General features: G+C 36.8%; 1 protein-coding gene across 4 annotated transcripts in view; it reads left to right on the top strand.

Annotated features, from left to right (window-relative positions):
* Window positions 1–24,389, top strand: part of Kiaa1958 (KIAA1958 ortholog) — a 140,791-nt gene extending 116,402 nt beyond the window's left edge. For 2 of the 4 annotated variants that reach the window (XM_047524319.1, XM_047524321.1), the window contains exons 4-5: window positions 13,471–13,643; window positions 19,273–24,389. In XM_047524319.1, coding sequence (XP_047380275.1) covers window positions 13,471–13,643; window positions 19,273–20,079 — 980 coding nt within the window. In that variant the 3' untranslated portion in view covers window positions 20,080–24,389. Of the gene's footprint in view, window positions 1–13,470; window positions 13,644–14,460; window positions 14,783–19,272 lie in introns of those variants that run through there. The other 2 variants (XM_047524320.1, XM_047524316.1) reach the window with 2 other exon arrangements.
* Window positions 24,390–24,772: the final 383 nt, after the last annotated feature.

Genomic DNA, 24,772 nt, shown 5'->3' with positions numbered 1-24,772 from the left:
TTTAGCAATTTCTCATTGTAAAATGTTGGGATAATCTCTACATATAAGTTTCTTTTATTCTAACAAATATCTCTCAGCCTACCTCGTTTATATTTAATTTTCAGTTATGAAGAGGAAATAAACTACCAATGGTCCTAAAGTATTTGAAATTCCTTTTTTTTTTTTTTTTTTTTTTTTTTTTGGTACCAGGGATTGAACCAGGAGCACTCAACCACTGAGCCACATCTCCAGCCCTGTTTTGTATTTTATTTAGAGACAGAGTCTCACTGAATTGTTTAGCGCCTTGCTGTTGCTGAGGCCAGCTTTGAACACTTGATCCTCCTGCCTCAGCCTCCTGAGCTGCTGGGATTGAATTTTAATGATAGATTATGAACTAAAAAGTAAACTTCTGTTTAATTTGGTGTTCATTTGGATATTCAACTACATAGTTGAATATAATTGGTTTGGAATGCAATCTACAATGTCCTCTTAGTTGATAGGAAGTTTCTAAAAATCATACTTGAAGATTTGGGATATATCCTCAGTCAAGAGGATCACATTTCTGTCAACATAGTTTGGATAGTTCTGAAGTGAATTTATTTAGCGATAGGAAAGGGAAACAATGCTAGCCAATGAAAGAAACCTATAGCAGGAAGATGTAGAGAGGCAAGGTTTTTCTCTTGTCTTGCTTTCTCTTCTAAAAAGTAATTGAAGCATAACTATAAGAATGTTTATAAATTTTTAATTTATAAATTATATTCACCAAATCATAGTTGGGGAAAAAAGGTCAAATTCTAGGATTTTTCTAAAGGTACAGTGTATTGTTTGTCTTTTTACCAAATGTTGAATTTTGCTAGGCTTCTAATGTTTGTCATGGTATTCCACTGGACTTGGCATTTTTACCATTATGCATTCATCTCAATGAGAGCTTTGAAAATACTTTGGCATAATTTATTTGTGGTAAGAAGAATTAGGAAGACATCAGCAATACAGAATTCTAACAGTAATTGTGCATACAATATTTTAGTGATTTTTATTTTTATTTTCTCTAATTCTTAGATTTTATAAATCAAATACCACTATAATTTCACTAGAAATTAATTTATAATTGATTATTTATACTGGATGAAGTAGCAGGTCCATGTTTAGTATTAATCCACTCAGATTATCTGAACTTTTATATCTACAATCCATTAAACTACAACTTTTTAAATAGCATTTATAACTAAAGAATTTTTGTTTTATAAAGTACTTGTTAAAAAAAAAATTGCCAAAAACCATTACAACTTCTATGCATTGTGAAATATTCAGTGATGTCACTGTTGAGGTTTTGCATGTTGTTATAGGTGCTTTTCAGATGTGTATTTGTGGTGTTTATGTGGAATTGTTCACCATTGCTGCTATCACATATTGTAGTTTAACTGAAAAACTGTGCTGAAAGGCTGTGCCAGTCAACATTTGTATGTGTGACTTGAGAAAGTGTGTACTTTGTTTTTCAATATTTCAAGCCAGCACTTAGTGGCCTCTGTGGAAGGAAATACTGTAGTTGTCAAGTGGTGCCAAACTTGAAAATCGTGTTTCCTGTGTGTCGTTCCAGGATAGGTCAGCTTTTCCTCTGTACTTTCCCAGCTTTTTGAAACATTTGCTAAAAGAAAAAGCAACAATTCTGAGCTTTTCGAGTACTCTCTTCCCTAGAGTTTTAAATGTTTTTTCTTCTTCAGCCCCTACTTTTTACATTTTTCTACTTGAGCTCCTTACAGAAAAATCCAGTAGAATGACATGGAGCAGCATAATTCACCTTGATCGAGACATTTTTAGGCCAAACAGTAAAACAGCAGAAGACTGCAAGGTGCCGTACATTAATCATCATGACTTATTGTTCGAATTGCATTTAATAAGGATATTTAGTATTTTACTTATAAGGGACTATTGAAATCTCACAGTTCCCATATGTTAACTTTTACATTCAATATCTCCATAGGCGTGTTTAATATTTGGTTGCCTTGTGACCTCAGGATCTTTTCATGCCCGCCTGTCTGGTTGGTGGTTCCTGTTGTTTTTGTCTTGCCTCAACAATTCCAAGCAAACTGGAAGTTGAGAGAGAGATGTTTTGACAGATTAACTCTGCTGTATTTTATTAAAATTAAACACTGGGGAACTATCATTTATACTTTTATTTATACTCTGACTGCTTCCTAAGAAGCCTTTTTTGCACCAACATGCCAAAACTCCTCCCTTAGTGCAGGGTTTCCTTCTGTCAGTTCAATGGGTTTGTAATTGCAAGAGTCCTTTAATCAAAGATAATCTCCTGAATTATATAGAGGCTTTTTGTGTGACTGTCAGATACATAGCAACAGCCAGTGCTGTATTTGAAAGCAGTGCTGCTGAAATTACTGATTTAATTCTAAGAATATTAAAACTAATTCATCAAGTTCCCCACCACTTCTTTTTTCAGAGGAAAAGAAAGGCAGATTTTAACTTAGAGCCTTTCCTCCAAAATATGCTTTAAACATTTGCCCCTGAATGAGATGATAAAGCAATAAAAAGAAATCCAGTGGTGTGTTCTGAAGAAGCACTGCCTTTGCCCTTGGGTATCCAGCATCATACAGAAGTATTTCTAGATTCCTACATCTGGATTTTCAAGTAAAATCTTTGTATCAAAAATTCCTTTTGTATTTTGGACCCCAGAGATTCTGGCATGATTATATCCTGATGATTATCTATTAGATAGGAGCCGGCACATGTGTTTGAATCCTTCTCTTGGGTTTACATCCCACCTTTGGGTCTTTTATATTTTGTATATCTGTCCTGAGACCCTTAATGCCTAGAGCAGTTTTTATTCACATAATACATACACGTTTATTAGGTTTCCAATTTATAGACTTTCTCCCATGATTTTCATCATTTTCAGTGTTAAAGTTAGACATAAATTTGCCAGATTAACCCCTTAGCAAGTAAGAGTTTGTACTTTATGTTATAATATGAAAATGAACTATAATTCTGTAGGCCTGAAGTCTGGTGAGCAAATGACTGGATGCCATTTGGATTCAACAGAATCACTATGTGTGGCTTATTTTTCTGTTAAAATGAAGAACTAACTTGGGTTGGTGGAATCACCACTGTATTCAATTTCTCTCTTTCTTATAAGTCATAAGAATGTGTTTAAGTATACATTTACTTTCCCCAGGTTGATAGGTTGTTATTTTTCTATGTATTTTCTAGCCACTTAGCTTTTAACTGACTTTATGTGAAGAAAAGGATGGTGTCAGTTTCACTTAAATCATATTTTTAAACTTATAAAAGCTGCTACAATTATAATTTGTGAAAAGAGAAAGATGAATTGAAATGGAAGGAAATTTCTGTGAATATGTTAAGATGTGTGACCGTGATGCTCTTGGTCAGTTAACCCTCTGCAATTGATACCTGTTAATAACATAGATGTTTCCGCATTAAGAGTGTATACTATTGATATCATTTTTATTTTGTGGCTCTCTGATCCCTAAGCTGTTCTCGTCTTTATCAGTTCACTGTTTTTGCTTCATATTTGTCTGTGTACTTGTGCTCTAAATAAAATTCTAGTTTTGTGTCCCTGTAGTCTTTTCCATTGTATGTATAGTGTTTGCTTCTAATGTAGTGTAATTTTCTACTGTTTTCAGTATTTGTTGGTACAGCCTAAAATTTGTGGAAATAAGGAAAGCAATCTAATAAAATCAGCTAAGACGTGTCAGTGATGTCTCTATGATGAGCGCATGCTTTAGTCAGTTATTTTGTTTGTATTTGCATATGATGACAAGTCTTCATTGATTTAATAAATTGTTTTCTGAAAAGCCGGCTGATTTTTGTAGCTATAGTAAACAATTTAAAAAACAAGTTAAAGCACATTTTCAGGGAGAAGTATTGTTGACCTGGTCTGTGTGTGGTGGCCCCAGGATGTAGCCAGTACACACCGAGCCAAGTATTCCATGTACTGTGCTGTTATGTCACTGGGGAGGGGCAGTTCTGCTAGGAGAAGCATTTCTGTAGGTGACTGCTTAAGCATCCCCAATGGGTAATAAAATTCTTTTAGTAAAGATATGTAGCTGATTGAATCACAGACTTCCTGTAGCCCAAGACCTGAAAATCCTGTTTATGGAGAAGAAAGCTCCGTTACAGTCTGTGAACTCACTGTCCGTCTGTTCTCTCTGTGGAGCTCTGTCGTTCTTCACCTCTAGTAATGCCTTGTCAGGTGCTTTTTAAATAGGTTCACAGTTACACCAAACTAAATGGATATCGGATTCTAGACTACCTATTTCAGGAAAATATTTTTTAATATTTTTTTTGTAGTTGTAGATGGACAGAATGCCTTTACTAGTTTATTTTTATGTGGTGCTGAGGATTGAACCCAGTGCTTCCCACAAGCTAGGCAAGTGCTTTGCCACTGAGCTACAACCCCAGCCCAGGAGAATATTTTTTAGATATAGTTCTCCATGTTTTGTTCATTACATTCAGCACATATGACAGTGTTTAGGCAGAATGGGGATGGGTGCTTAGAATAGTTATGATGAAGTTGGTTAGTTTCAGATCTTTGTTGTGTCACTAAAATTGTTTAATAATAAAAACATGTTAAACACCTGAAATGATAATGTCCTCTCTCATAGGCCACAATTTTGCAGAAATGTAAATATATCTCATGTCTGAGTAATCCACTAATCTTATAGCTTCCCTCGTGTTCTCACTGTTGTTACAACCACTGTTCTGACTCCATCGAGTCATTTTGTTTTTAAATTCTATGTGGACCCTTTGAATATGCTCTTTGAATATCCCAAATAGAAAGGCTATTTTTGTATAATAGTTTATATTGCATTAAAATCACAAAAGTTATGACCTTATATTTTTTCATAGTATTTTAACAAACAAGTAGCCATCCCATCTTTAAATATGTTTGTAAGTTATATGTTAAAATGTGACAAATTATATATTTCTGTGATAGGGAAAGGATATTAGAATTTAAGTTGAGTACTATAACCTGCAAATCAGAAATTTTTTTTTAAAAAGCTGTATTTTAAATTTATTCATGATATCTCTCTCTCTCTCTCTCTCTCTCTCTCTCTCTCTCTCTCTCTCTCTCTCTCTCTCTCTCTTAAACCAGTACAAAGGATTGATCCCAGAAGTGATCTGTCACTGAGCTTTTTATTTTCGTGAGATGGGGTCTTACTATGTTGCCCAGTTTGGCCTCAAATTTGCAATCCTCCTGCCTCAGCCCAAGTAATTGGGATTAGATATACGTACCACTGTGCCCAGCTCATTATCATCTTTTTAAGAGAATTTCATGTTACTAAAATGGTTAATATGTATAAAATACTTAATGTTGGTGATGTGTTATTTTAAAAGATAGTTTTTAAAGCCAGGAGCAGTGGTGCATGTCCCAAATCCCAGTGACTAAAAAGGTGGAGCAAGAAGATCTCAAGTTCAAGGCCATGCTGGGAAATGTAAAACTACCCTGTCACAAAATAAAACAATCTGGGGGTGTAGCTCAGTAGTAGAAGGTCCCTGGGTTCAGTCTCCAGTACTGGAATGGGAAGGATTATTTCAAAAAAAACATTAAATTTGGTAGCAGACATTTTCACAGAATGAACTATTGTTTAATAAATGTAAGTAAAATTATCATTTACTTTATTAATGCTTTTACAGTGCTTTAAAATGCTAAAAATTTTCACTGAATAATTTGGCAAATACTATTAAATATGGAATAGGAAATAAAAATCAGAGGACTCATCTATCAATAAGAACTTTTTAACATTTTGGTGTTTTATTTTAGAACTTTCCCATTCATAAATACACTTCAAAAATTGTGATTAAATTGTATTCATTATTTTGTATGTTTGTAAAAGATTGAATATTGGAAAATGGATTATTATTGCTACATGATTTTTTCTTGTACAGGTGTGCGATAAAATGCTTTTGTTGAATTGGCTTTCTTTCTAGTTTTTTACTTTTATAAATTTACTTCAAAAAAATCCTTGAGCATACATTTTTGTACCCATCTCCGATTAAATCCTTAGGATAAATGTCTAAAAGAAGAATTCCTGGGCCAAATAAGAAGAACATTTTATTTTTCCTCCATATTTCCAAAGTCCTAGTGATTTTTATAATGTGCAAAAATAATATCTCCATAATCACTATAAAACTGACAGTTCCATGGAGCTAATTACTAATGTGATGTTTATTCTTCCAGATTTTTTTCTCTGCAAGTATAAATAGATCAATTGAATTTTATTTTTCTAATAAAAAATGGAATCATGCTGTGCATTTTGTCTTAAAATGAATTTTTCTTTTTAATCATTTTCATGTTAGCATATAGAAGGTAGTAGTTTTCGTTATGACATTAATTGCCACCAAAAAGTTGTAAATGTCATATAATATTGGCTGAGAATGCAGTTCTCATATCCTGGACAATATTTAGATAGGGACCTTTTTGTATTTTGCCAATCTGATAAGTGAATTATATCTTGTTTTAATTATAAAGTCTTGACTATTATTAATGTGTTTCATTATTTGTATTTCTTCTGTGAATAATTGCCTGTCAAATCTCAGGCCTGTGTTCTACTGAGTTATCTTTTTCTCATTGATTTGTAGAAGCTTTTCATATGTCCTTTGTCACTGATGTTTTACAAGTATTTTCTCCATCTCTATTTATTGCCTTTTAAATTTTGTTCATTGTAGGATTTTAAAATTTTTATGTCATCTGATCTGTTCAGTTATATTTTATACTTTCTGGGTTGTGTCATGCTGAGAAATGCTTACTTTCTTTACTCCCAGAATCATGAAAAACATCTTCTTTATGGCAATAGCTTTTTTTTTTTTTTAAGTGCCATTTTGAAATGTGTTTTTGTGTGTGGTGTGAAATGGGAATCTAAATTTGCTTTTGTTTTTGATTTTCCCACTCAATAGCCAATTATCTTGAGCCATATGTTGAAGAATCCACTCTTTCTCCAGCAATTTGAATCAGAATCTTTATTATAAAACCAATTTGCATATTTATACACTTTTTCTGGACTCTGTAACAGCATTGATTTGTCTGTTTTTTTGACTAGCAACTTTTAAATTTGCAGTCTTATAGTACATGTTTATATCTTTCAGGGCAGTACTTCCCAGTTATTTTAAAGTTGCCTTTTTTAATGCATTTACTTTCCTAAATTTAGAATCAAACTGACAACAACAAAAAGGGATGATTTTAAGATTATAAGTGTATTGAATTAAAGATTAATTAAAGAAATTAAACATCATTATAATATTGAACCTTCCCATCCAGGTACCTGGTCTAACTTCATTTACCAGTAATGCACCTTTAATTTTAAGAATTTTTAAAAGTTTTCTTGTTGAATTAGAAAAGTACACAACTCATTATTGTATAACTTGTTTTTTTTTTTTTTTGGAGAGATTCTGGAGACTGAATTCAGGGCTCACGCACGCTCGGCCAGCACTCTGCTAGCACTCTGCTACTGAAGTATATGCCTGGCCCTTTTCTTCTTCTATTTTATTTTGAGTCAGTGTCTTAATAGGTTGTACAGACTAGCTTCAAACCTGTGACCTTCCACCTCCCTCCTAGGTTGCTGGGATTAAGGCATGTATCACTGTACCTGGCACCTTGATTAATTTTTATGAAGTGAACATATTCCTGCGACACTATGAGGAAGACACAGAACAGTACCAGAATGCCAGAAGCTTCCCTCTAATGTTCTTAACTGTTGTTAGCTCTCTGAGGCAACCACTCTTCTGACGCCACCATCAAGTCATTTTTATGTTTTTGAATTCTCTATGGACCCTCTCAGTACACTCTTTGGTATCTGACTTCTTTTGCTTAATATTATGTGTATGGGATTCTTCTATGTTTTTCATAGAGTTCATTCTGGTAGGTTTCTCCCGCCCCTCATCATTGTCACTACTGTATAAAAACATCGTGTGACTATTTTACAGTTTCATGTGCAATTTATTATTCATAGACATAGAATAATTTCCACTTTGAGGCTATTTATTATTATGGTTTTATGAATACTCATACACACATGCCTTGTGGTACACATGCATGTGTACACACTTGGGTACATCTGTGGGTATATAATTGGGAATAAGATTATTGGGTCACAGAATAGGCATATGTTTAATTTGATAGTGCCAATTAATTTCCAAAGTGGTTGCACATGGTTGTAGAAATTTACTCATACCAGTAAGAGTGCTGCTCACCAACACTTGATAAGCATGCGGTATTCTTTTTTTAGTTTTAATTTATATTAATTAATTTTTGACATTTTGCTGAGTATATTTTAATATCTGTTTCTTACAATATCAGTATTTCTTAGTTTATATGGGGCTTTTTTTTTGTTGTTGTTGTTTTTTTGGGGGGTGCTGGGGATCGAACCCAGGGCCTTGTGCTTGCAAGGCAAGCACTCTACCGACTGAGCTATCTCCCCAGCCCCGGGGCTCATTTTTAATAGGAGTATTTTCTGATTTTTCAGAAAAATTCACTGCAAATGTCTTTTCCCACCACATGACACCTCCTGATGAAGTGTTTTGATAAGTGTGTGCTTTTAGTTTTTATGGAGTCAAATAATCTTTCACTTCTGGGATAGGATTTTGATGTCCTATTCAAAAGCATTTGGCTACTCCAAGGTCATAAAGGTAGTCTTTTATGATTCTTTTGTTTATGATTCTTTGTTGTTTTACCATTCACATTTAGTTCACGATCCACTTGAGATTGTTGTTTATGGCATGAGGTAGAGATTCAGTTTTCTCATGTTTTGAAGACTTGTGTCTGTGTGTATGAACTGATTTGGCCTATAATGTTCTTTTATTTTGTTCTTGTATTTTATAGAAAATTATGCTATCTTATAAAAGAAGTTGACTAGTATTTCCTCTTTTCACAAGCAGAGAGTTGGAAATTTGACATTGTAATTTTTCCTTAAATGTTAGAAGAATTTACTGGTGAAATCATTTGAACCCGAAGTTTGCTTGTGGATATTTTATTATGGATTCAATTTATTGAATGGAGGTCTGTTCAAAGTTTATGTCTCTTGTTCTGTTTTGCTAATTTTAGGCTTTTCTGGGTAATTATCCCTTTTATTCAGATTTTCAAAATTTGTTGGTATCAAATTATTCATAATACATTTTTACTATCTATAGAATCTGTAGTGGTAACCCCTTTTCATTTCTGGTATAATAATTTATTTTCTTCATTCCTTTTATCTTGCTAATTTTTAATTTTTTTAGTCTGGAGCTGGGAGTGTAGCTGAGTAAGACGGCCTGGGTTCAATCCCTAGTACTGGGGGAATAATTGTGTTAGTCTTTTCAGATTCTTCTCTTAGAATTACTTTTTTCTTTCATTTTGACATGAGCTCACTCTGTTGCCCAGGCTGGTCTTAGGTGCTCAAGTTATCCTCACCTCCGGCTCCTGTGCCCATTGCCACCAGAAGCATTGCTTTTTTATTGCAAATTTATTTCAGTAATTTCTTTCTGTGGTTAATAGTCCACCTTTCTTCTCAAATCTGTGCATTTACTGCCACCAGTTGTGACATACTGTATTGTCATTACTGTTTGGTTTGAAATATTTTTTAATCCTTTCTGGTTCTTTGACTAGAAAAAGATATTATTTATTATAATATATATACTGTGTTTGTATATTTATAGGTAATATTATGTGAGCACATTTTAGATTTCTAGTATCTTTCTTGTTTTCCTACTTCTTTTACAGCAATGGCTGTTCTATTTTTAAGGATGGATTATAACTCACAAATCTAATGACATTTGTGATGTGGTTTAAATTTTTCTTTTTTTTCTGAATTAACTATTTTCAGCAGGGTAAGTAGGGAATGTGAGATTAATTGTTCTGCTTATATAGATTGATGACTTCCATACTGTTGATTTCCCCCAATTGCCAGGTGATGTTTGTTTGTCCACTCACACTTTAAAATTCAAGTCTGGATTGATTGTCATTGGTCGCTGATAGGAATTTCCTTAAGTATTGCTAAGGTCCCCATTTGGGCAGAGCTCACTTCTGCAGGGAATAGACAAGCACAGTGCTCTGCAAGTGGACTTCACCCAGCCGTAACAAGTGACCAAAGAAGTGCCCAGAAGTAGACCTCCCTTTAGGGTGGACACACTGGAAACAAGCTAGGGAACTGGGAACTCTCTCAACTGTAGATGCAGGGAAGGTGTTATCCGAAAGCTGGTGTGCGTTCAGGGATTTCTTTGCTTTTCTTAGACAATTTTCTTTCCCCGCTGTGTCCACTGGGACTTCTCAGAGTTACTTGAGGCAAGTCCCCTTTTCTTCTCTGACCCTGAGGGTAGCCTTCCATGGCAGATTCCGATATTTTACGTGACTGTGCTTGCCAACACCTGTGCTCTGGTAAGTGATACATAGAGAATAGGATAACTTCATATTTGGCAGTCCTTAGACTACCATGGCCCACTGTCCACTTCCACTCCCCTGCCTGGCTCTCCCTAACTTGGCGCTGAGAGTTTGTCCTGTCCTCTAAAGAACATTCAAAATCTCTCTTTAGTGGTCCCCATTTTTTTCCCGAATTCATTTGTAAGATCTTACTTTTGTCTGTTTCTCCAGTCAACGTAAGTCTCCTAAAAATTTCCTCAGCTGCATAACACTACCATTTCTGACTCTAAGATTTGAAAAGCAGTTTAAGAAATATAATTTAACTTTTAAATACATCATGAAGGACTGTATTCAATGACTATATTCAGTCATTTTCATACAATTTCTTTCTCTTTAAGTATTACAAGTGTTCCTTATCTGTTTCATGATGGATAGAATTTTGGTTTCCATTTTCAGTGTACAGTCTGTCTTGTGATAAAATGAAAAAATTTAATTGCTTAAGGTTCTAATTAATCATCCTATCTGCTTGAAAATTATAGTGGTAGTCAAATCACTTAGGACCAGGCCCAGTGGCAGACATTTAAAATTGTAGCTACTCAGGAGGCCAAACAGGAGGATCACAAGTTTGAGGTCAGCCTAGGCATAGATACCATTTCAAAAAATAATAGTAATAATAACAATAAAAAGGGCTGACAACATAGCTCAGGGGTAGGGCACTTGCCTAGCATGCAAAAAGCCCTGGGTTCAATTCTGAGTTATAAATACATTTATTCATCACTTGTTCTTGGTGAAAGCTAATCCAAGTAGATGTAAGTTACCAGGATATTTTTTCATACTACAGAATTGTATTCTTTCAAGAATTTTGTCCCAGGAGGACCTGATTTGTTTGTTGTAATGACCAGAGCATAGAGGCAGAACCAGGTCTGCATCTTGGCCCCGCCACTTTTGAACTCTTGTACTTCAGCAGCCCAGTGCTTGACACAGAGAGGTACCTTGGTAAATACTGGACGAGCAAATATATAAAGTTACCTAAATGTACAAGGCTTGGTTTCCTTATCTGTGAAATAGGCATAAAAACATGCTCACCTACAGATTATAGATGATTTATGTAAAACCTCTTGGCATATTGTAGACATTCAATTAGTGCCAGGTATGATAAAAAATGAATTGTGTACAGAATCCTTTTATTAATATCAAGCAAGTTCTACAAATAAATAGGAGTTTGCTGGGTTCAGGGGGGGCTGTGAGAGAAATTGCCTGTGCAGCCCAGTTACTTCAGATAGCGTTTTATTTTGTTTTGTTTTTTCATTTACTGGGGATCAAACTCAAGTGCACTCTACCACTGAACTGTATCCCCAGCCCTTTTTTGTTTTATTTTGAGACAGGATGTCACCAAGTTGCCTGGGCTGGCCTTGAACTTGGTGACCTCCTGCCTCAGCCTCCCACATAGCTGGGATTACAGGCATGTGCCAGCAGACCTGCTCATTCATTCCCCTCTTGATAGAAGCTCTTGTAAAGCAGGTTGCTCCACAGTCGTGGGCAGGATCAGGACCTCAAGGGTGCAGGCACAGTCTTACAGGAGTATACAAACTAGTGCAAGAGCTGTCCTGACACAACTGAAGCACACTCCTAAGGATAAGGCAAATGTGAGGCACGTTCTGAAGGGGAGAATGCAGGAGCTGGCTTAGTGTGGAAAGGTTATGTAGACGTGCTGTGTCCTGGCTCAGCAGGAGCCTGGTGGTTTGGTAGAGAGAAGCTCCTCTGCAAGCAGTGAAAGGTGAGGTGGGTTAGGTGAGATAAAACCCATTTTCAGGCCACCTTGGAAATTGCATTAATTTTTTTAAAATTTTTTTTAGTTGTCAGTGAACCTTTATTTACATGTGGTGCTGAGGATGGAACCCAGTGCCTCACACATAGCACTCTACCACTGAGCCCCAGCCCCAGCCCTTGCGTAAACTTTTCATTTTGCTTTTTCTCAGAGACCTAGCTAATTAGTGCCTTGAATGAATATGCTAACATTCCAGAGAGGGTCAGATAAGGTACAGGTTGACAATATTTATATTTTAAGGTGGTCTCCTTTGGCCTTTTTTTCTACCAAAAAATGAGAATTTGGAGCCGGGGTTGTAGCTCAGGGGTAGAGCACTTGCCTATCAAGTGTGAGGCACTGGATTTGATCCTCAGCACCACAAATAAATAAGTAAAATAAAGGTCCATTGACAACTAAAAAAATTTTTTTAAAATGGGAATTTGCACAAGTTAATCCAGATTTTATCAGACTACAGAATATAAAGACAGACCAGCTAATAGTAGTTATGGACTTAGCTTTCTTTTTGGTGATTTCAAATATGTTCTCTCTTCTCTGAGAAAAGGGGAGCCTCTTGGCAGTTTTCCTCCTCCTTTCCCTAAGGCTTCTCTCCTTAGGAAGGAGACCTTCTGTTCTGATTAGAAGCTTGTTGGTGGGTTATGGAGTCAGTGCTTAAATCTCTCTCTCTCTATTTATAAAAAGTATTGAAGAAATACCCCTTTTAATCCAGGACTGCCCATGAGAGCACACAAGTCACTGAGACTGTATCACAAAGAAATGGTTTCCCTGTGCTGAGGATGTGTGATCTTGGTTCTGCCTTTCCGCCTGCCAGTCCTCCTTCCTTCTCTCTCTTTCCATCCTTCCTCCCACCCTCTTTCTTGCTATTGTGAGTAGACGAGCAGTTTTGTTTCCAGTGGCAAGTGAGCACGCACACTCCGTCTGGTCGAGCCTCCGTTGTCTTCCTCTGGTTACTGGAATGCCTGCACCAGTGGTCAGTTAGCATAGATGGTAAAGTGATTGGGATTAAATGCAAGGCAACTGCATCGGTTCCATTGTCCCCTGCTTTGTTTAGTCTAATCTTTGTACACTTGATAGAAATTTCACTTTTTATTGTTTTTTTTTTTTGTGGTGCTGGGGATTGAACCCAGGGCCTTGTGCATGCAAGGCAAGCACTCTACCAACTGAGCTATATCTCCAGCCCTGAAATTTCACTTTTTAAAATATCATTTAGGAGTTCTCTGTTATTTAATACAATCCCAAGATGTAATTCTCTAAAGAAGGGAATGGCAAATTATTTTAATGCTTTTATTGTTTTTGTTTCTAGCTTATTCTACTAAGCTCAACAAATTTCCTGTATTTAATATTAATGATGACTTGAATGATCTGTGTACCAGTGCAGTAAGCCCAAATACTACCAAAGCCACGCGGTATGCCCTGAATGTGTGGCGATATTGGTGCATGACCAACGGGCTCAAAGATCATACAGACATCACCAAGGTAAGGGACTCTCGATTACTACTTCTTTCAGCCAACTTCACTGAGCTTCCAAGTGTTAGGCACTGTACTAAGCATTGTGGCAAACAGAGAACACTTGCTTTCTGAATGGGGAAACTCTGAAAGAACATAAAATAAAATATCCGCAGTACACAGCAGGACTTAGTACATGTTTTATAATTTACAGATAAGAAATGCCTCAAAACTAAAGATGGATAAATTAATTTCAACTTGGTGAGACTAGAGAGAGAATTGACACTTAAGCAATATTTTGAGGAAGAGGTGGATTTCAGTAGTATTAAACGAGGATGGGAGTTTTATAGATTGAATGGTGTGAGAAAGAGTAAAATTGGGACAGATTCACTTTCCTACAGCAGAGACTTCATATATGGGTAAGTAGACTATAAACCTCCTGTTTTAACAACTAGAAAACTAGATACAATACATGAAATAATTCTTTTCAAACAGAATAAACAGAATAGACAGAATAGACAGCACAGGATGTGATCCTAAAACAGAGGAAGCAATTGAAAGAATAGCCATTATCTCTGAGGCATTAGAGTTTCAGGAAGCTGAGGATAGGAGTATACTAGCAAGAAATGTCAACTCACTGAAAAAAATGATAAAATCTAGAATTTAACAGTGTGAATTTCATAATTTCTAGCAGATTTTATATAAACAAAGGAACATCTGACCTATTTCCAGGAAAAAAAGTCAACTAAGTCTTTAACTTCTAGCCAATTATAAGGGCCAGATTTGCCTTCATGCTTTGAACAACAAAAAACTAACAAAAAGTAAATAAATAATGATGTTTTTCAAGGCACTGTACAGCACTTGTTCAGCAGGCACAGAATAACAGTGACTCTGAGAGACAGGAAACAAACAAGGTGATTCCTATGAGTGCCCCAGTTTCTGACTTCAGAGAGTTAAGAAGTCTGTGGTACATGGAGGGAGAATTCAAACAGAGCCCAACAGACTCACTGAGTTGAAAAAATGGAGCTAAGAGTCCTGGAAGACCAAGGTGCCTAGAGTTGTCATGACAGAACTCAAAAGTAGAGGGTGAACAGAGAAAATCCAAGAGATTTAAAGATGATTCCATCAAATATTTAGCTGAATACTGTTGGCATATGCATGTAAGGAGAACACTTGATACTGGCAAAGAACTACCTGAAAGGATGAGAGGAAACAGTACCTGGAACTCATACAGAATTGGAAGCAGTATGATTCCCCAGCCAGACTGAAAAAAGCCTCAGGATGCATGGAGTAGAATACTCGGTAGGTGTGGGGATACTCAGTAACGTACATTTGTACATGTGATATGAGGTAGGGATCCAACTGAAGTCCTCTGCAGGGAATACCCCAATATTCCAGCACTATTTGTTGAAATGATTGTTACTTCTCCATTGAGTTGTTTTGCCCTCTCCCTTTGTTGAAGTCAATTAGCTGTACATGTGAGGGCTTATTCCTGGATTCTTAACTGTATGTGTGATGTCAGCAGCACACAGTCTTAGTTTTTATAGCTTTTATAGCTTTGTGCATTAAGTTTTGAAATTAGGAGGGGTGAATTCTCCACCTTTGTTCTTTTTTAAGATCGTTTTGGCTATTCTCAGTCACTTATATTTTCATATGAATTTTAGAATCAGCCTTTATTTATGCAACAAAGGCAGCTGGGATTTTCATAGAGATTATGTTATATCTGTAGATAATGTATTGGATTATTGCCATTTTAACAGTATTAAATCTTCTAATCCATGAACACAAGTCATCTTTATTTTTTTATTTTTGTTTGAAACAGTGAAGAAAAAAATAAGATTTTCTGCTCAGTACCACATATTTAGGAACTGTTCCTCTTCAGCAGACCACATGGTTATTGCAGAAGCCATCACATTAAATATAGTGGAACACCTTTCCATAAGGTGTTTGGTTTAAGAGTGGGTAGAGTACAATCCTTTCAGATCTTTTTTTGTACTGAAAGTAAAAGCTGGTCTCTTTCTAAAACTTGAAGCTTTAAGATATAAGCCTTGAGGAATGTTAATTGGCTATCTTTATAACTACATGAAGAAAGCCAGGAAAGCAGAGCTGAGAGAGAGTCCTGATAGACTTGAGTTCACTTTAATACTGATATCCCTCTTTGTCTAGGCTTGTTAAAGTTTGATATTTCTCTTGCACCAAAGGAGTCTCAATTAATATAAAGAGAGGTTATCATCTGCAAGTAGGGAGTTCCAAATGACAATATAAACATCTGAATTTGAGTAAAAGGTCATTAGGAAAGTATTTTTAACTGATTCTTGCTAGTATATAAGAAAGCTATTCTCTTATTTTGTATCCAGCTGCCCTACTCTTTCTGCTAGCTGTTCAACTGAATCTGAGTTTCCTAGACTAACAGATTATCAGAAAATAATTATATTTTATATTTTTCCTTTCCTGTATACTACATGTGTGTGCATGTGTGTGTTTGTGTGTGTGAGAGAGAGAGGGAGAGGGAGAGGGGTGGGGGTAGAGGGGTAGGTAGGTAGGTAGACATATATTTATTTTTCTTATCTAGTTACCTGGAATCCTGGAACCTCCAGGAATGTTTAAGAACAATGAATATCATTGTGCTTATCCTACCTCTGATTTCTTTTCCTTCTTTCTTTTCTTTTTTTTTTGTACTGGGGCACTCAACCACTGAGCTACATCCCCAGCCTTTGAACTTGCAGTTCTCTTGCCTCACCTTCCTGAGTTGCTGGCATTACAGGCATGCACTATCACACCCAGCTCATCCTGCCTCTTTCTGAGAAAGATTTTAATGTTTTCATTGTGGGTATGATTTTTATATTTCTTGTCTGTAAAATACTCTTCATTATAGTAAGAGGGTTTTTTTTCCCCTTCCAATCTCAATTTAATTTGAATTTTAAAAAATATGAAATGGATATCACATTTGTTCAATTAAATTTTTAATATCAAGTTCATATTACCTTTCTTCTAAATGTATGAATGTCAATTCTATTAAAATATTTTAAGATTAAATCATCCTTGCACTTCAGTCATCCCCACCTGTTTTGATGAGTATTTCCATACTGTAGTCTTGACTGTGACCCAATAATACAGGCAGTCCTTGTTACAGGTGCCACGTTACCTGAACTGGTACATATCAGAGCCACTCCTCACTTTGTATGATACTAGTCTATACACATTTTACTTAACATATTAATATACAAAATGAAAGTTGCCAGTATTTTACTTAGGAAATATTACATTTATATGCATATGCTTTGATTTTGTTTTTTGTATACCATAGATCAGATTTGAGTTAGAAACAAAATGAAGAACATATCTTTTTCCTGTGCCCCAAAACTTTTTAAATTCAAAGGACTTGGGAATATAACTCAGTTGTTGAGTTCATAGCAAGTACATGCAAGATCCTGGGTTCAATTTCCAGCAACACCAAAAGGACAATAAAAATTTAAATAAAGACAAAAGCTGAATCTACTCCATAAAGTCATCTCTTTAGGAATGCATACGTTTTTGAAAATCATTTCATTCCCTTCTCTTATTTGGAGCTACTTATATCTTCTACCTCTGATTGAATCATATGAATTTTATAATTCATATTTTGCTAGAAAATTGTTCAGATTATGTGAATTTTCAAATTAATAAACATGAAGTATGTGATATTCTTTCATATTCTTTACTTCATTCCATAGTTTTCCTCTTTCCTAATACTGCTTAAATGTATACTTCCTTTTTGCTCCCCCCCGCCAGAAGTTTTTTTTTATTGTTCTTTATAGATAAAGATGACAGTAGAATGAATTTGACATATTATACATACATGCAGTATGACTTCCCATTCTTGTGCTTGTACATGATATGGAGTTTCACTGGTCGTATTCATGTGTGGACACAGGAAAATGATGTCCAGTTGATTCTACTGTCTTTCCTATTCCCATGCCCTCTCCCTTTCTTTCATTCCCTTTGTCTAATTCAGTGAGCTTCTTTCTTCCTTCCCCAGCTTATTGTGTGTTAGCATCCGCATATCAGAGAGAACATTGAGCCTTTTGTTTTTCTGCTAGAATTTTGTCAACTTTATAAAAGTATTTTTTTTCAGCCAGGCACAGTGGCGCATGCCTGTAATCCCAGCCTTTTGGGAGGCTGAGGCAGGAGTTTCCCAAGTTCAAAGCCAGCCTCAGCAACTTAGTGAGGTCCTAAGCAACTCAGTGAGACCCTGTCTCTAAATAAAATACAAAATAGGACTAGGGATGTGGCTCAGTGATTGGGTGCCCCTGAGTTCAATCCCTGGCACCAAAAAAAAAAAAAAAAAAGAAAACGATTTTTCTCAAAGATGACATATTTTCTTTTTTTTTTTTTAAACCTATTGTGATTTTATCTTCCCTACTTCATTAATTTATATCTTCATTTGTATTGTCTTACTCTTATTTTTAATTTGCTGAATAATCAATTTGCTTATTGAGAATAAAGTTTTCTGGGCTGAGGAGATAGCTCAGTCGGTAGAGTGCTTGCCTTGCAAGCACAGAGCCCTGGGTTCGATCCCCAGCACCACAAAAAAAAAAAAAAAAGAAAGAAAGAAAAACCTGGAGAATAAAGTTTTCTAAGAAGATATTCAAGATCATGATGTTATTGGAGTATATTTAATAATATCATAGATTTTGATGTGTAATGTTTTTAGTTGGGCTAAGTTTCAATCCATACTCCACCTATTATTTTCTCTTTGATCCAAACATAAGGGCTATTAGAAAAACAAATGTTAACTCTACAGTTTCACTCAAATAAAAATTTTTGTCACAAGGAATGTATGTTTCAGTATGACCTGATAATAAGCAAGGTTTCTTTTTCTCTTTATAGTTCCATCTTGAAAATAAAGCTTTCTTGCTAGCCATGCTTTCTTGTATCCCTGTGATACTCAAATAAGGAAGCCTCTCTGTCAATATAACCATTACGTTTTTCATATCTTTTTAACAGTATTGGTATTGAGACCCTGTAGAGTATTAAGCCAGAGATATTTCAGGTTCTGTTCAAATAGATCAAGGAACATTAACTTGTGATGCAAAATGGCCATGTCTGTTGTCCTCCCAACAGCGCACTATATTAATAACAGCAGAACCAAGGAACTTGGTGCTGGAGTGATTTGGAACTTGAGTTTGGTTCAGGAATCCCTAAGAGAAAATTGCTAAGTTTTATTAAAGGGGAAGGAAGAAAATGATTTGCAGAAAAAAGAAGAGAGGACCTTTTAGGAATAGAAAAAATTTCTAAAGGCCAGTAATAACCATAATTTGTAGGTTTGTATGTATTTGCAGACACAGGTGTATGTGCGTATGTTTGTGACTATTTACAAACCTTTCCATGGTCCACTACTTTAAGCATCACTGCAGTCCTTTGGGAAGTCTCCATTATTTTGCCCTATTTTGCACATGGAAACACAGATTCAAAGAGATTAGAGGGAGCCAGATATGGAACCTAGTTCTTCTAACTTGAAATTCACTGTTCTTCCTACCATGTCATGCTTAGGGGCCAGCCTTCTAGTGGGCACAGTGTGTCCTGTCCTGGTACAGCTCCCACTGAGGATTAGAAGGGAGGAAGGGCGTGGCTGTTGGGATGTCCTCGGTGAGTAACCTCAGTGTTTGTCTCATTTGAGATCCCTGCAGTGAAGCTGAACGAGCTTCTGGAGAACTTCTACGTCACTGTCAAGAAGAGTGACGGCTCAGACTTCCTGGCCACCTCGCTCCATGCAATTCGCCGGGGCCTGGACCGCATCCTGAAGAATGCAGGTGTGGGCTTTTCCATCACCAGCAGCACCTTCAGCTCTTCCACCAAGAAGCTCAAGGAGAAGCTGTGGGTGCTGAGTAAGGCGGGGATGTCGGGCGCCCGCTCTCGCAATATCGTCTACTTCTCCCTTTCTGATGAGGAGGAGATGTGGCAGGCAGGGTGTCTGGGGGATGACAGCCCTATTACTCTCCTGTCCACTGTGGTCAAGTACAACAGCCAGTACCTGAACATGCGGACGCTGCAGGAGCATGCAGATCTGATGTACGGCGACATCGAGCTGCTCAAAGACCCACAAAACCAGCCCTACTTTGCCCGGACAGACAGCGTCAAGCGGGAGAGTCGGAGTGGTTCCACTAGAGTGTGTCACGGGAAGATCTACCATGAGCACTCCAGGGGGCACAAGCAGTGCCCTTACTGCCTCCTCTACAAGTACATGTACATCCACCGGCCGCCCACCCAGATGGAGGCCAAGTCTCCCTTCTACCTTACCGCCAGGAAGGAAGCCACAGACATGGGCAGTGTGTGGTATGAGGAGCAGAGGATGGGACTGCGGTCTCTTCGAGGAATCGTCCCAAACTTAGCCAAGAAGGTCAAGCTGGAAAACTGTGAGAACTTTACCTTCGTTTCATTTACTCAGGTCTCCAGGAAACTCGGCTCCCACAGCTGCTGCCAGTGAGCCTGGGTCCTGGCCATGACCCTGCTCCCCCTTTTAGGTGAGAGCTCCCCAGGTGGCCATGGCAGAGTCAGCAGCACCCCAGAGCTCTGAAGAGGCAGCTGCTGACCCTGTGAAACTCCATGCTTCTGCTGGTCTCCATCAGTATGGCCTGCTATTCTCTGACCTGGAGTTTGTTTTTTAAATGAAAGTAGATAAATCTGAATAATTTGGATGTGTTATCCAAATGTGGGTTACCTTTGTTAAATTGTAAAACCTAACAGTGTATAACTGCTACATATGAGAGTGAGGATATTCATATTATCTAGTGCCTTTTTAGCACAGGTTTTCTGGAAAAAAGAGAAAAAGGAAAAAAAGGATACTGTTTAAGTAGTCATTTTTAAAAATCCCAGTAGCTCAGTAGCTTTAGATGGTTAGGAAGACTATACACTTTGTTGAATTACATTCACAATAAAGAACTAGAAAGAGAGACAAACACATTAGAGAAAAATCGCACCTGACACCCCTTTATATTTTGTTGGTGGATAACGGGTGGAGTAGGCAGCCTCGCTGGAGACAACTCTGGAGTGCTGCCGGGGAGGCGGGGCTGCTCCGTGAAAGATCCATCTCTGCTGTCAGTGTAGACAATTATGAAAAGAAGATTAATGCACCAGAAGTGTGTTTGGGAGACCAAGGTTTCCAGTGAACTAGATGGTTCGTACCTTGAGGGAATTTCCAGTAGTGAAAGAAATTGACTTAGAAAAGCCACCTGTGATCAAAATGTGAAAACCTCCTGAAGCAGAAGTGCCTACATCTTAGTTCTCAGAACCACATTAGAGTGTTTTCTGTGTGAACATATTTAGTGTTTTTTAAATCCCTTTTTCATATCTACAGTTCTGTCAGCATATAGCACTGGATTTGTAAACAACTAATGGTAACATTCAGGCCCACCTAGGAAAATCTAACAGAACAAGCTGCAAAGGAAATAGATCCCCAAATCTATTTACTAAAGAGCTTTCAGATTTTTTTTTTTATCCAAGTATGACTTTTTCAGCCACAATAGATGTCATCATTTTAGGTTGGCACCAATGCTTGGGACACTATAATCTAGGCAACCTACAAGGTAAGCAAACCCAACAGAAAGGACATAGTTGTAAAATCAGAGCATAATGATAGGTTATTAGTGCAGTTTGAAACCACTGCACTCAGGTAAAACTCAACCTGACTACATGTTATTTAAACATCAGAAATTTCTAATAACTATTCTGAATGCAATTAGGAGTGGAAAAGGAGCCCAAAGAGTGCTAATTGATAGTAATATTAAGTTCTAGGTATCTTTATTTTGTATTCAAGTAAAGACTGCTATAATTTTATACTATTATGTTCCTGTGTATGCTTTCTAATTCCAAATTAAAATTCCAATGCAAATTCATTTTGTAGGAGTCTTAAAATCCTATTTCTTTTTAAAGCATTATCTTAGTATTTATTTTAATTGTTTTTAAAATCATTCATTGGTCATTAAAATATGTGATACTTTACCAGAGAAGACTCAACCAATGCTGCCTTAAGGTCTAAAGTTGTTCCCTTTGTAGTTACTGCAAATTTATAATTTTGTTTCCTAGTTGATTTTTCTTGAGTAGAGATTAGTTTTGGTGTATCTCCATCTGTATATAAATTAACAGATGATAGTTAATAATCACTGTTAAAACTTGATATTACATACTGTTCAGTTGTGGTTTCTTGTAGTGACTTTAGAGTTTTGATTAAGAAGAAACAGACACAAAACATTAGGTATGGTTTCCTTTCATTTGCTAAACACCCAAAGGATATTTTGTTGGTGGAAAGCAAATGGTCATTTTCTTGTCACTTCTGCATTTAAACTGAAGTTTAATCTATGTGAACTTTCAGCAGAGCCTTGCAGCCCAATTGTAAAGCCTCTGTTTTTTATTTCAAATAGATTCAAGAAACAATTGCCATTAGGAATCACTGAGATCTTTTCAGATTTTAGCATTTCCAAAAGTAGCAATAACTGATCCAGAGGATATAATCTTCCTATTGGTTTAGCTGTCAGCCCAATAACCATCTCTGCTTCAGATATGCTGCCTGTCGCCTATTTGATGTGTCATAAATCCCCAGAGTTCTGAAGTGAAAGATTATAATAAAAAGTCAGGGGGCCAAATCTTCAGTGAGAGCCAATGGAATGAAAGGCCTGTCTCAGCATCACCTGTCTCCCTGGGGAGTGGGTGTGAGGAAGAAAGCACATCCACCTGTTGCTACCAGGTGTCACCCACTGTGAGGTTCGTTGCCTCTTGTGTACTTACTTGTATGTGTGTGTATACACATGCTTCAGATTTGCATGTGGTAAAGCCTGGGAAACCTGCTAACCTGGCAGAGCGCCTGTCCTCAAGGGATCTTCTGGGGGCCAGGAGAGCTTGTTTTGACTGTTAAGCTGAGGCCTTGTACTGTCTTTCTGGACAGCTCTTTACGATCCCCACTGGACACCTGGATTTTCTTCTCTTGACCTAGGCAGGACAAAGATTCCAAGAGGAATGGGAGGTTAAGACTTTTTTTTTTTTTCCGCTTTGGGGTTTTTGTACTCCCCAGTTGAAATAAATGTCAAGAACTTGCAAGTGTGCCTAGACACAAGTTGCCTCTGGCCCTGCGTGGGGAATGGAGGTAACATCTTCTGCATCTGCTCTAAAAGGAGCTCTGGGAGCACAGGTTGGCAGAGATGATAGGTTGTCAAGTGGATGGGTAAGATCTGATTAAACATGAAGAGTTCTACACAGGCATCACAAGCATGCAGTGTTAGCTTTTTTAGTTATTAACTTTTTATAATATTATTATCCAGCTCATCAGCATTATGCCACTTCTTGCATTGTGGAGATTCTCTCTTCCTTAAACTGCTAAACTTGGAAGAGGAAATCAAACCTGGTAATCTGGTCAAGTTAATGCATTTATACCCTTGAATTCTACCTCCAACACAACCAAGCCCTGATACCTCACATACAAGCAAAAACAAGGAAGAACAGAAATGCCTTAAAAGGCTTTATGGAAAGTTTTTCCATTGTTTTGTGTATTTGCAAAAAAAAAAAAAAAAAAAAAAAAAAAAAAAGGAATATTATGGAAGTACCTAACCAAAGCTGTGAAAAAAATGGTCTCCTTGACCATGTGGCATTGTCCAGCTTTCCTTGGATTGTATTGCATTAGTCTGCCCTGACCAGTTAATGGTGTTTGAAGAAATGTGAATGAAATTCTGTTACTCTCATTTTTATTTTTAATTCATTGCTTATTGAAAGCATCAAGCACTATCTGCATGTTCATAGACACAGTCATTAAGGGAATCGAGATGAAGTACTATTTGTGTAGAAACTGAAGCTTCTTGATGAAGTTGAAAGATTATTGGGAGCTGCTTCACTGCTCATTTAGGCAAATTCTGGTGTCACTGTCCTTAGCTCTGAAGTGCGTCAGTGAAATGAATCATCTCCACAGTGAACAATGTTACTCTCTATGCAGCAGAATGTTGATTATTTTTCTCAGTTAGGCTAATACTAGCCACATTGTTACTACTTAAACAGCGTTTAAATTTTATCCTTATCAAATATGCATCACTTTGTTGCTTTCATGAAATGTGGATTGCTAAATAATTTTGAGCTAGTAACCAGTTATCAATGAATGTAAACAATGAAGACCTCGAAAAAGAGTTCCTTCATTTTCTCTAAATGCGCTTCAATTCCATCTAAGTTGCAACCCATACACGTTTAGAAGTTGTTAACAGCTCCAAACAGAGTATATTAAAAGTTTTGAATTTGTATATATGCTTAAATGGTTTTACTTTGGGGGTGAATTTATAATGCTGTGTGCTAAAATATTCAGTTGTTTAGGCAGTGTTTGTAGGTAAAGATCTTTATTGTATCTTCCCATATAAATGAATCCATTAAAATATGAGGGGGGTGAACTGGTGACCTACAACTCCACTCCCTTTCTGAGAGGAAGCCAGGAAGAAGGATGTGTATAGTGACTTACCTGGAAGAGTCTACGTCTGACATTACTGGATTTCCCAAAACTCCTTTGAGGGAGGCTCCTGTCTTTGAAGAAAGCTTTGCCTGTTATGATTGTGTACTTCAAGTTGTGTTTACAGTCCAAGAATCCAGAGATATTCCCCATGTTTTGTTGTTGATCAGAATCAGAATGTTAAAGCATTTTATTATTGATCTCATGCAACAAATATGGAAATTAACCATTTCAGAAAATACAGCCAACAACTCATTGGGATACATGGTAGTTCCATTACTATTAATAGTGATTAGTTAACCCCCTCCCCCGCTGAGGGGAGAACATTATGGTCAGTATATCTGGTTGATTAATTTGCATTTAACTGTGCTTATTGCTACATCAACTGATTTATTAAAAGCTTCTAGAAGGGCAGGTCTAACATTGTGCTGAGGGCTTTCTCATAGCTGCCTCATATCTTCATTTAATTTTCATAACATTTCTGCAAAGTGCATCTAATTATTCCATTTTATTAAGAAACTAAGACTCAGAAAAAGTTAAACTTCCCAAAGTTTTACACAGCTAGTAAGTTGGATAACTTAAATTTGAAGGCAGATCTGACTCCAAATCCAGTGCTCGATTCGTTAGAAAAAACCGCCTACTTCAGGCCCATAGAGATCTGCTAAAACAACAGTTTTCATTTGTTTGGGAAACGCCCCGCTCC

The sequence above is a fragment of the Sciurus carolinensis genome, chromosome 14, assembly GCF_902686445.1.
Source record: "Sciurus carolinensis chromosome 14, mSciCar1.2, whole genome shotgun sequence".
Classification (NCBI taxonomy): Eukaryota; Metazoa; Chordata; class Mammalia; order Rodentia; family Sciuridae; genus Sciurus; species Sciurus carolinensis.
Note: the sequence above shows the minus strand (reverse complement) of the source record. Positions and strands in the feature narration are given on the sequence as shown.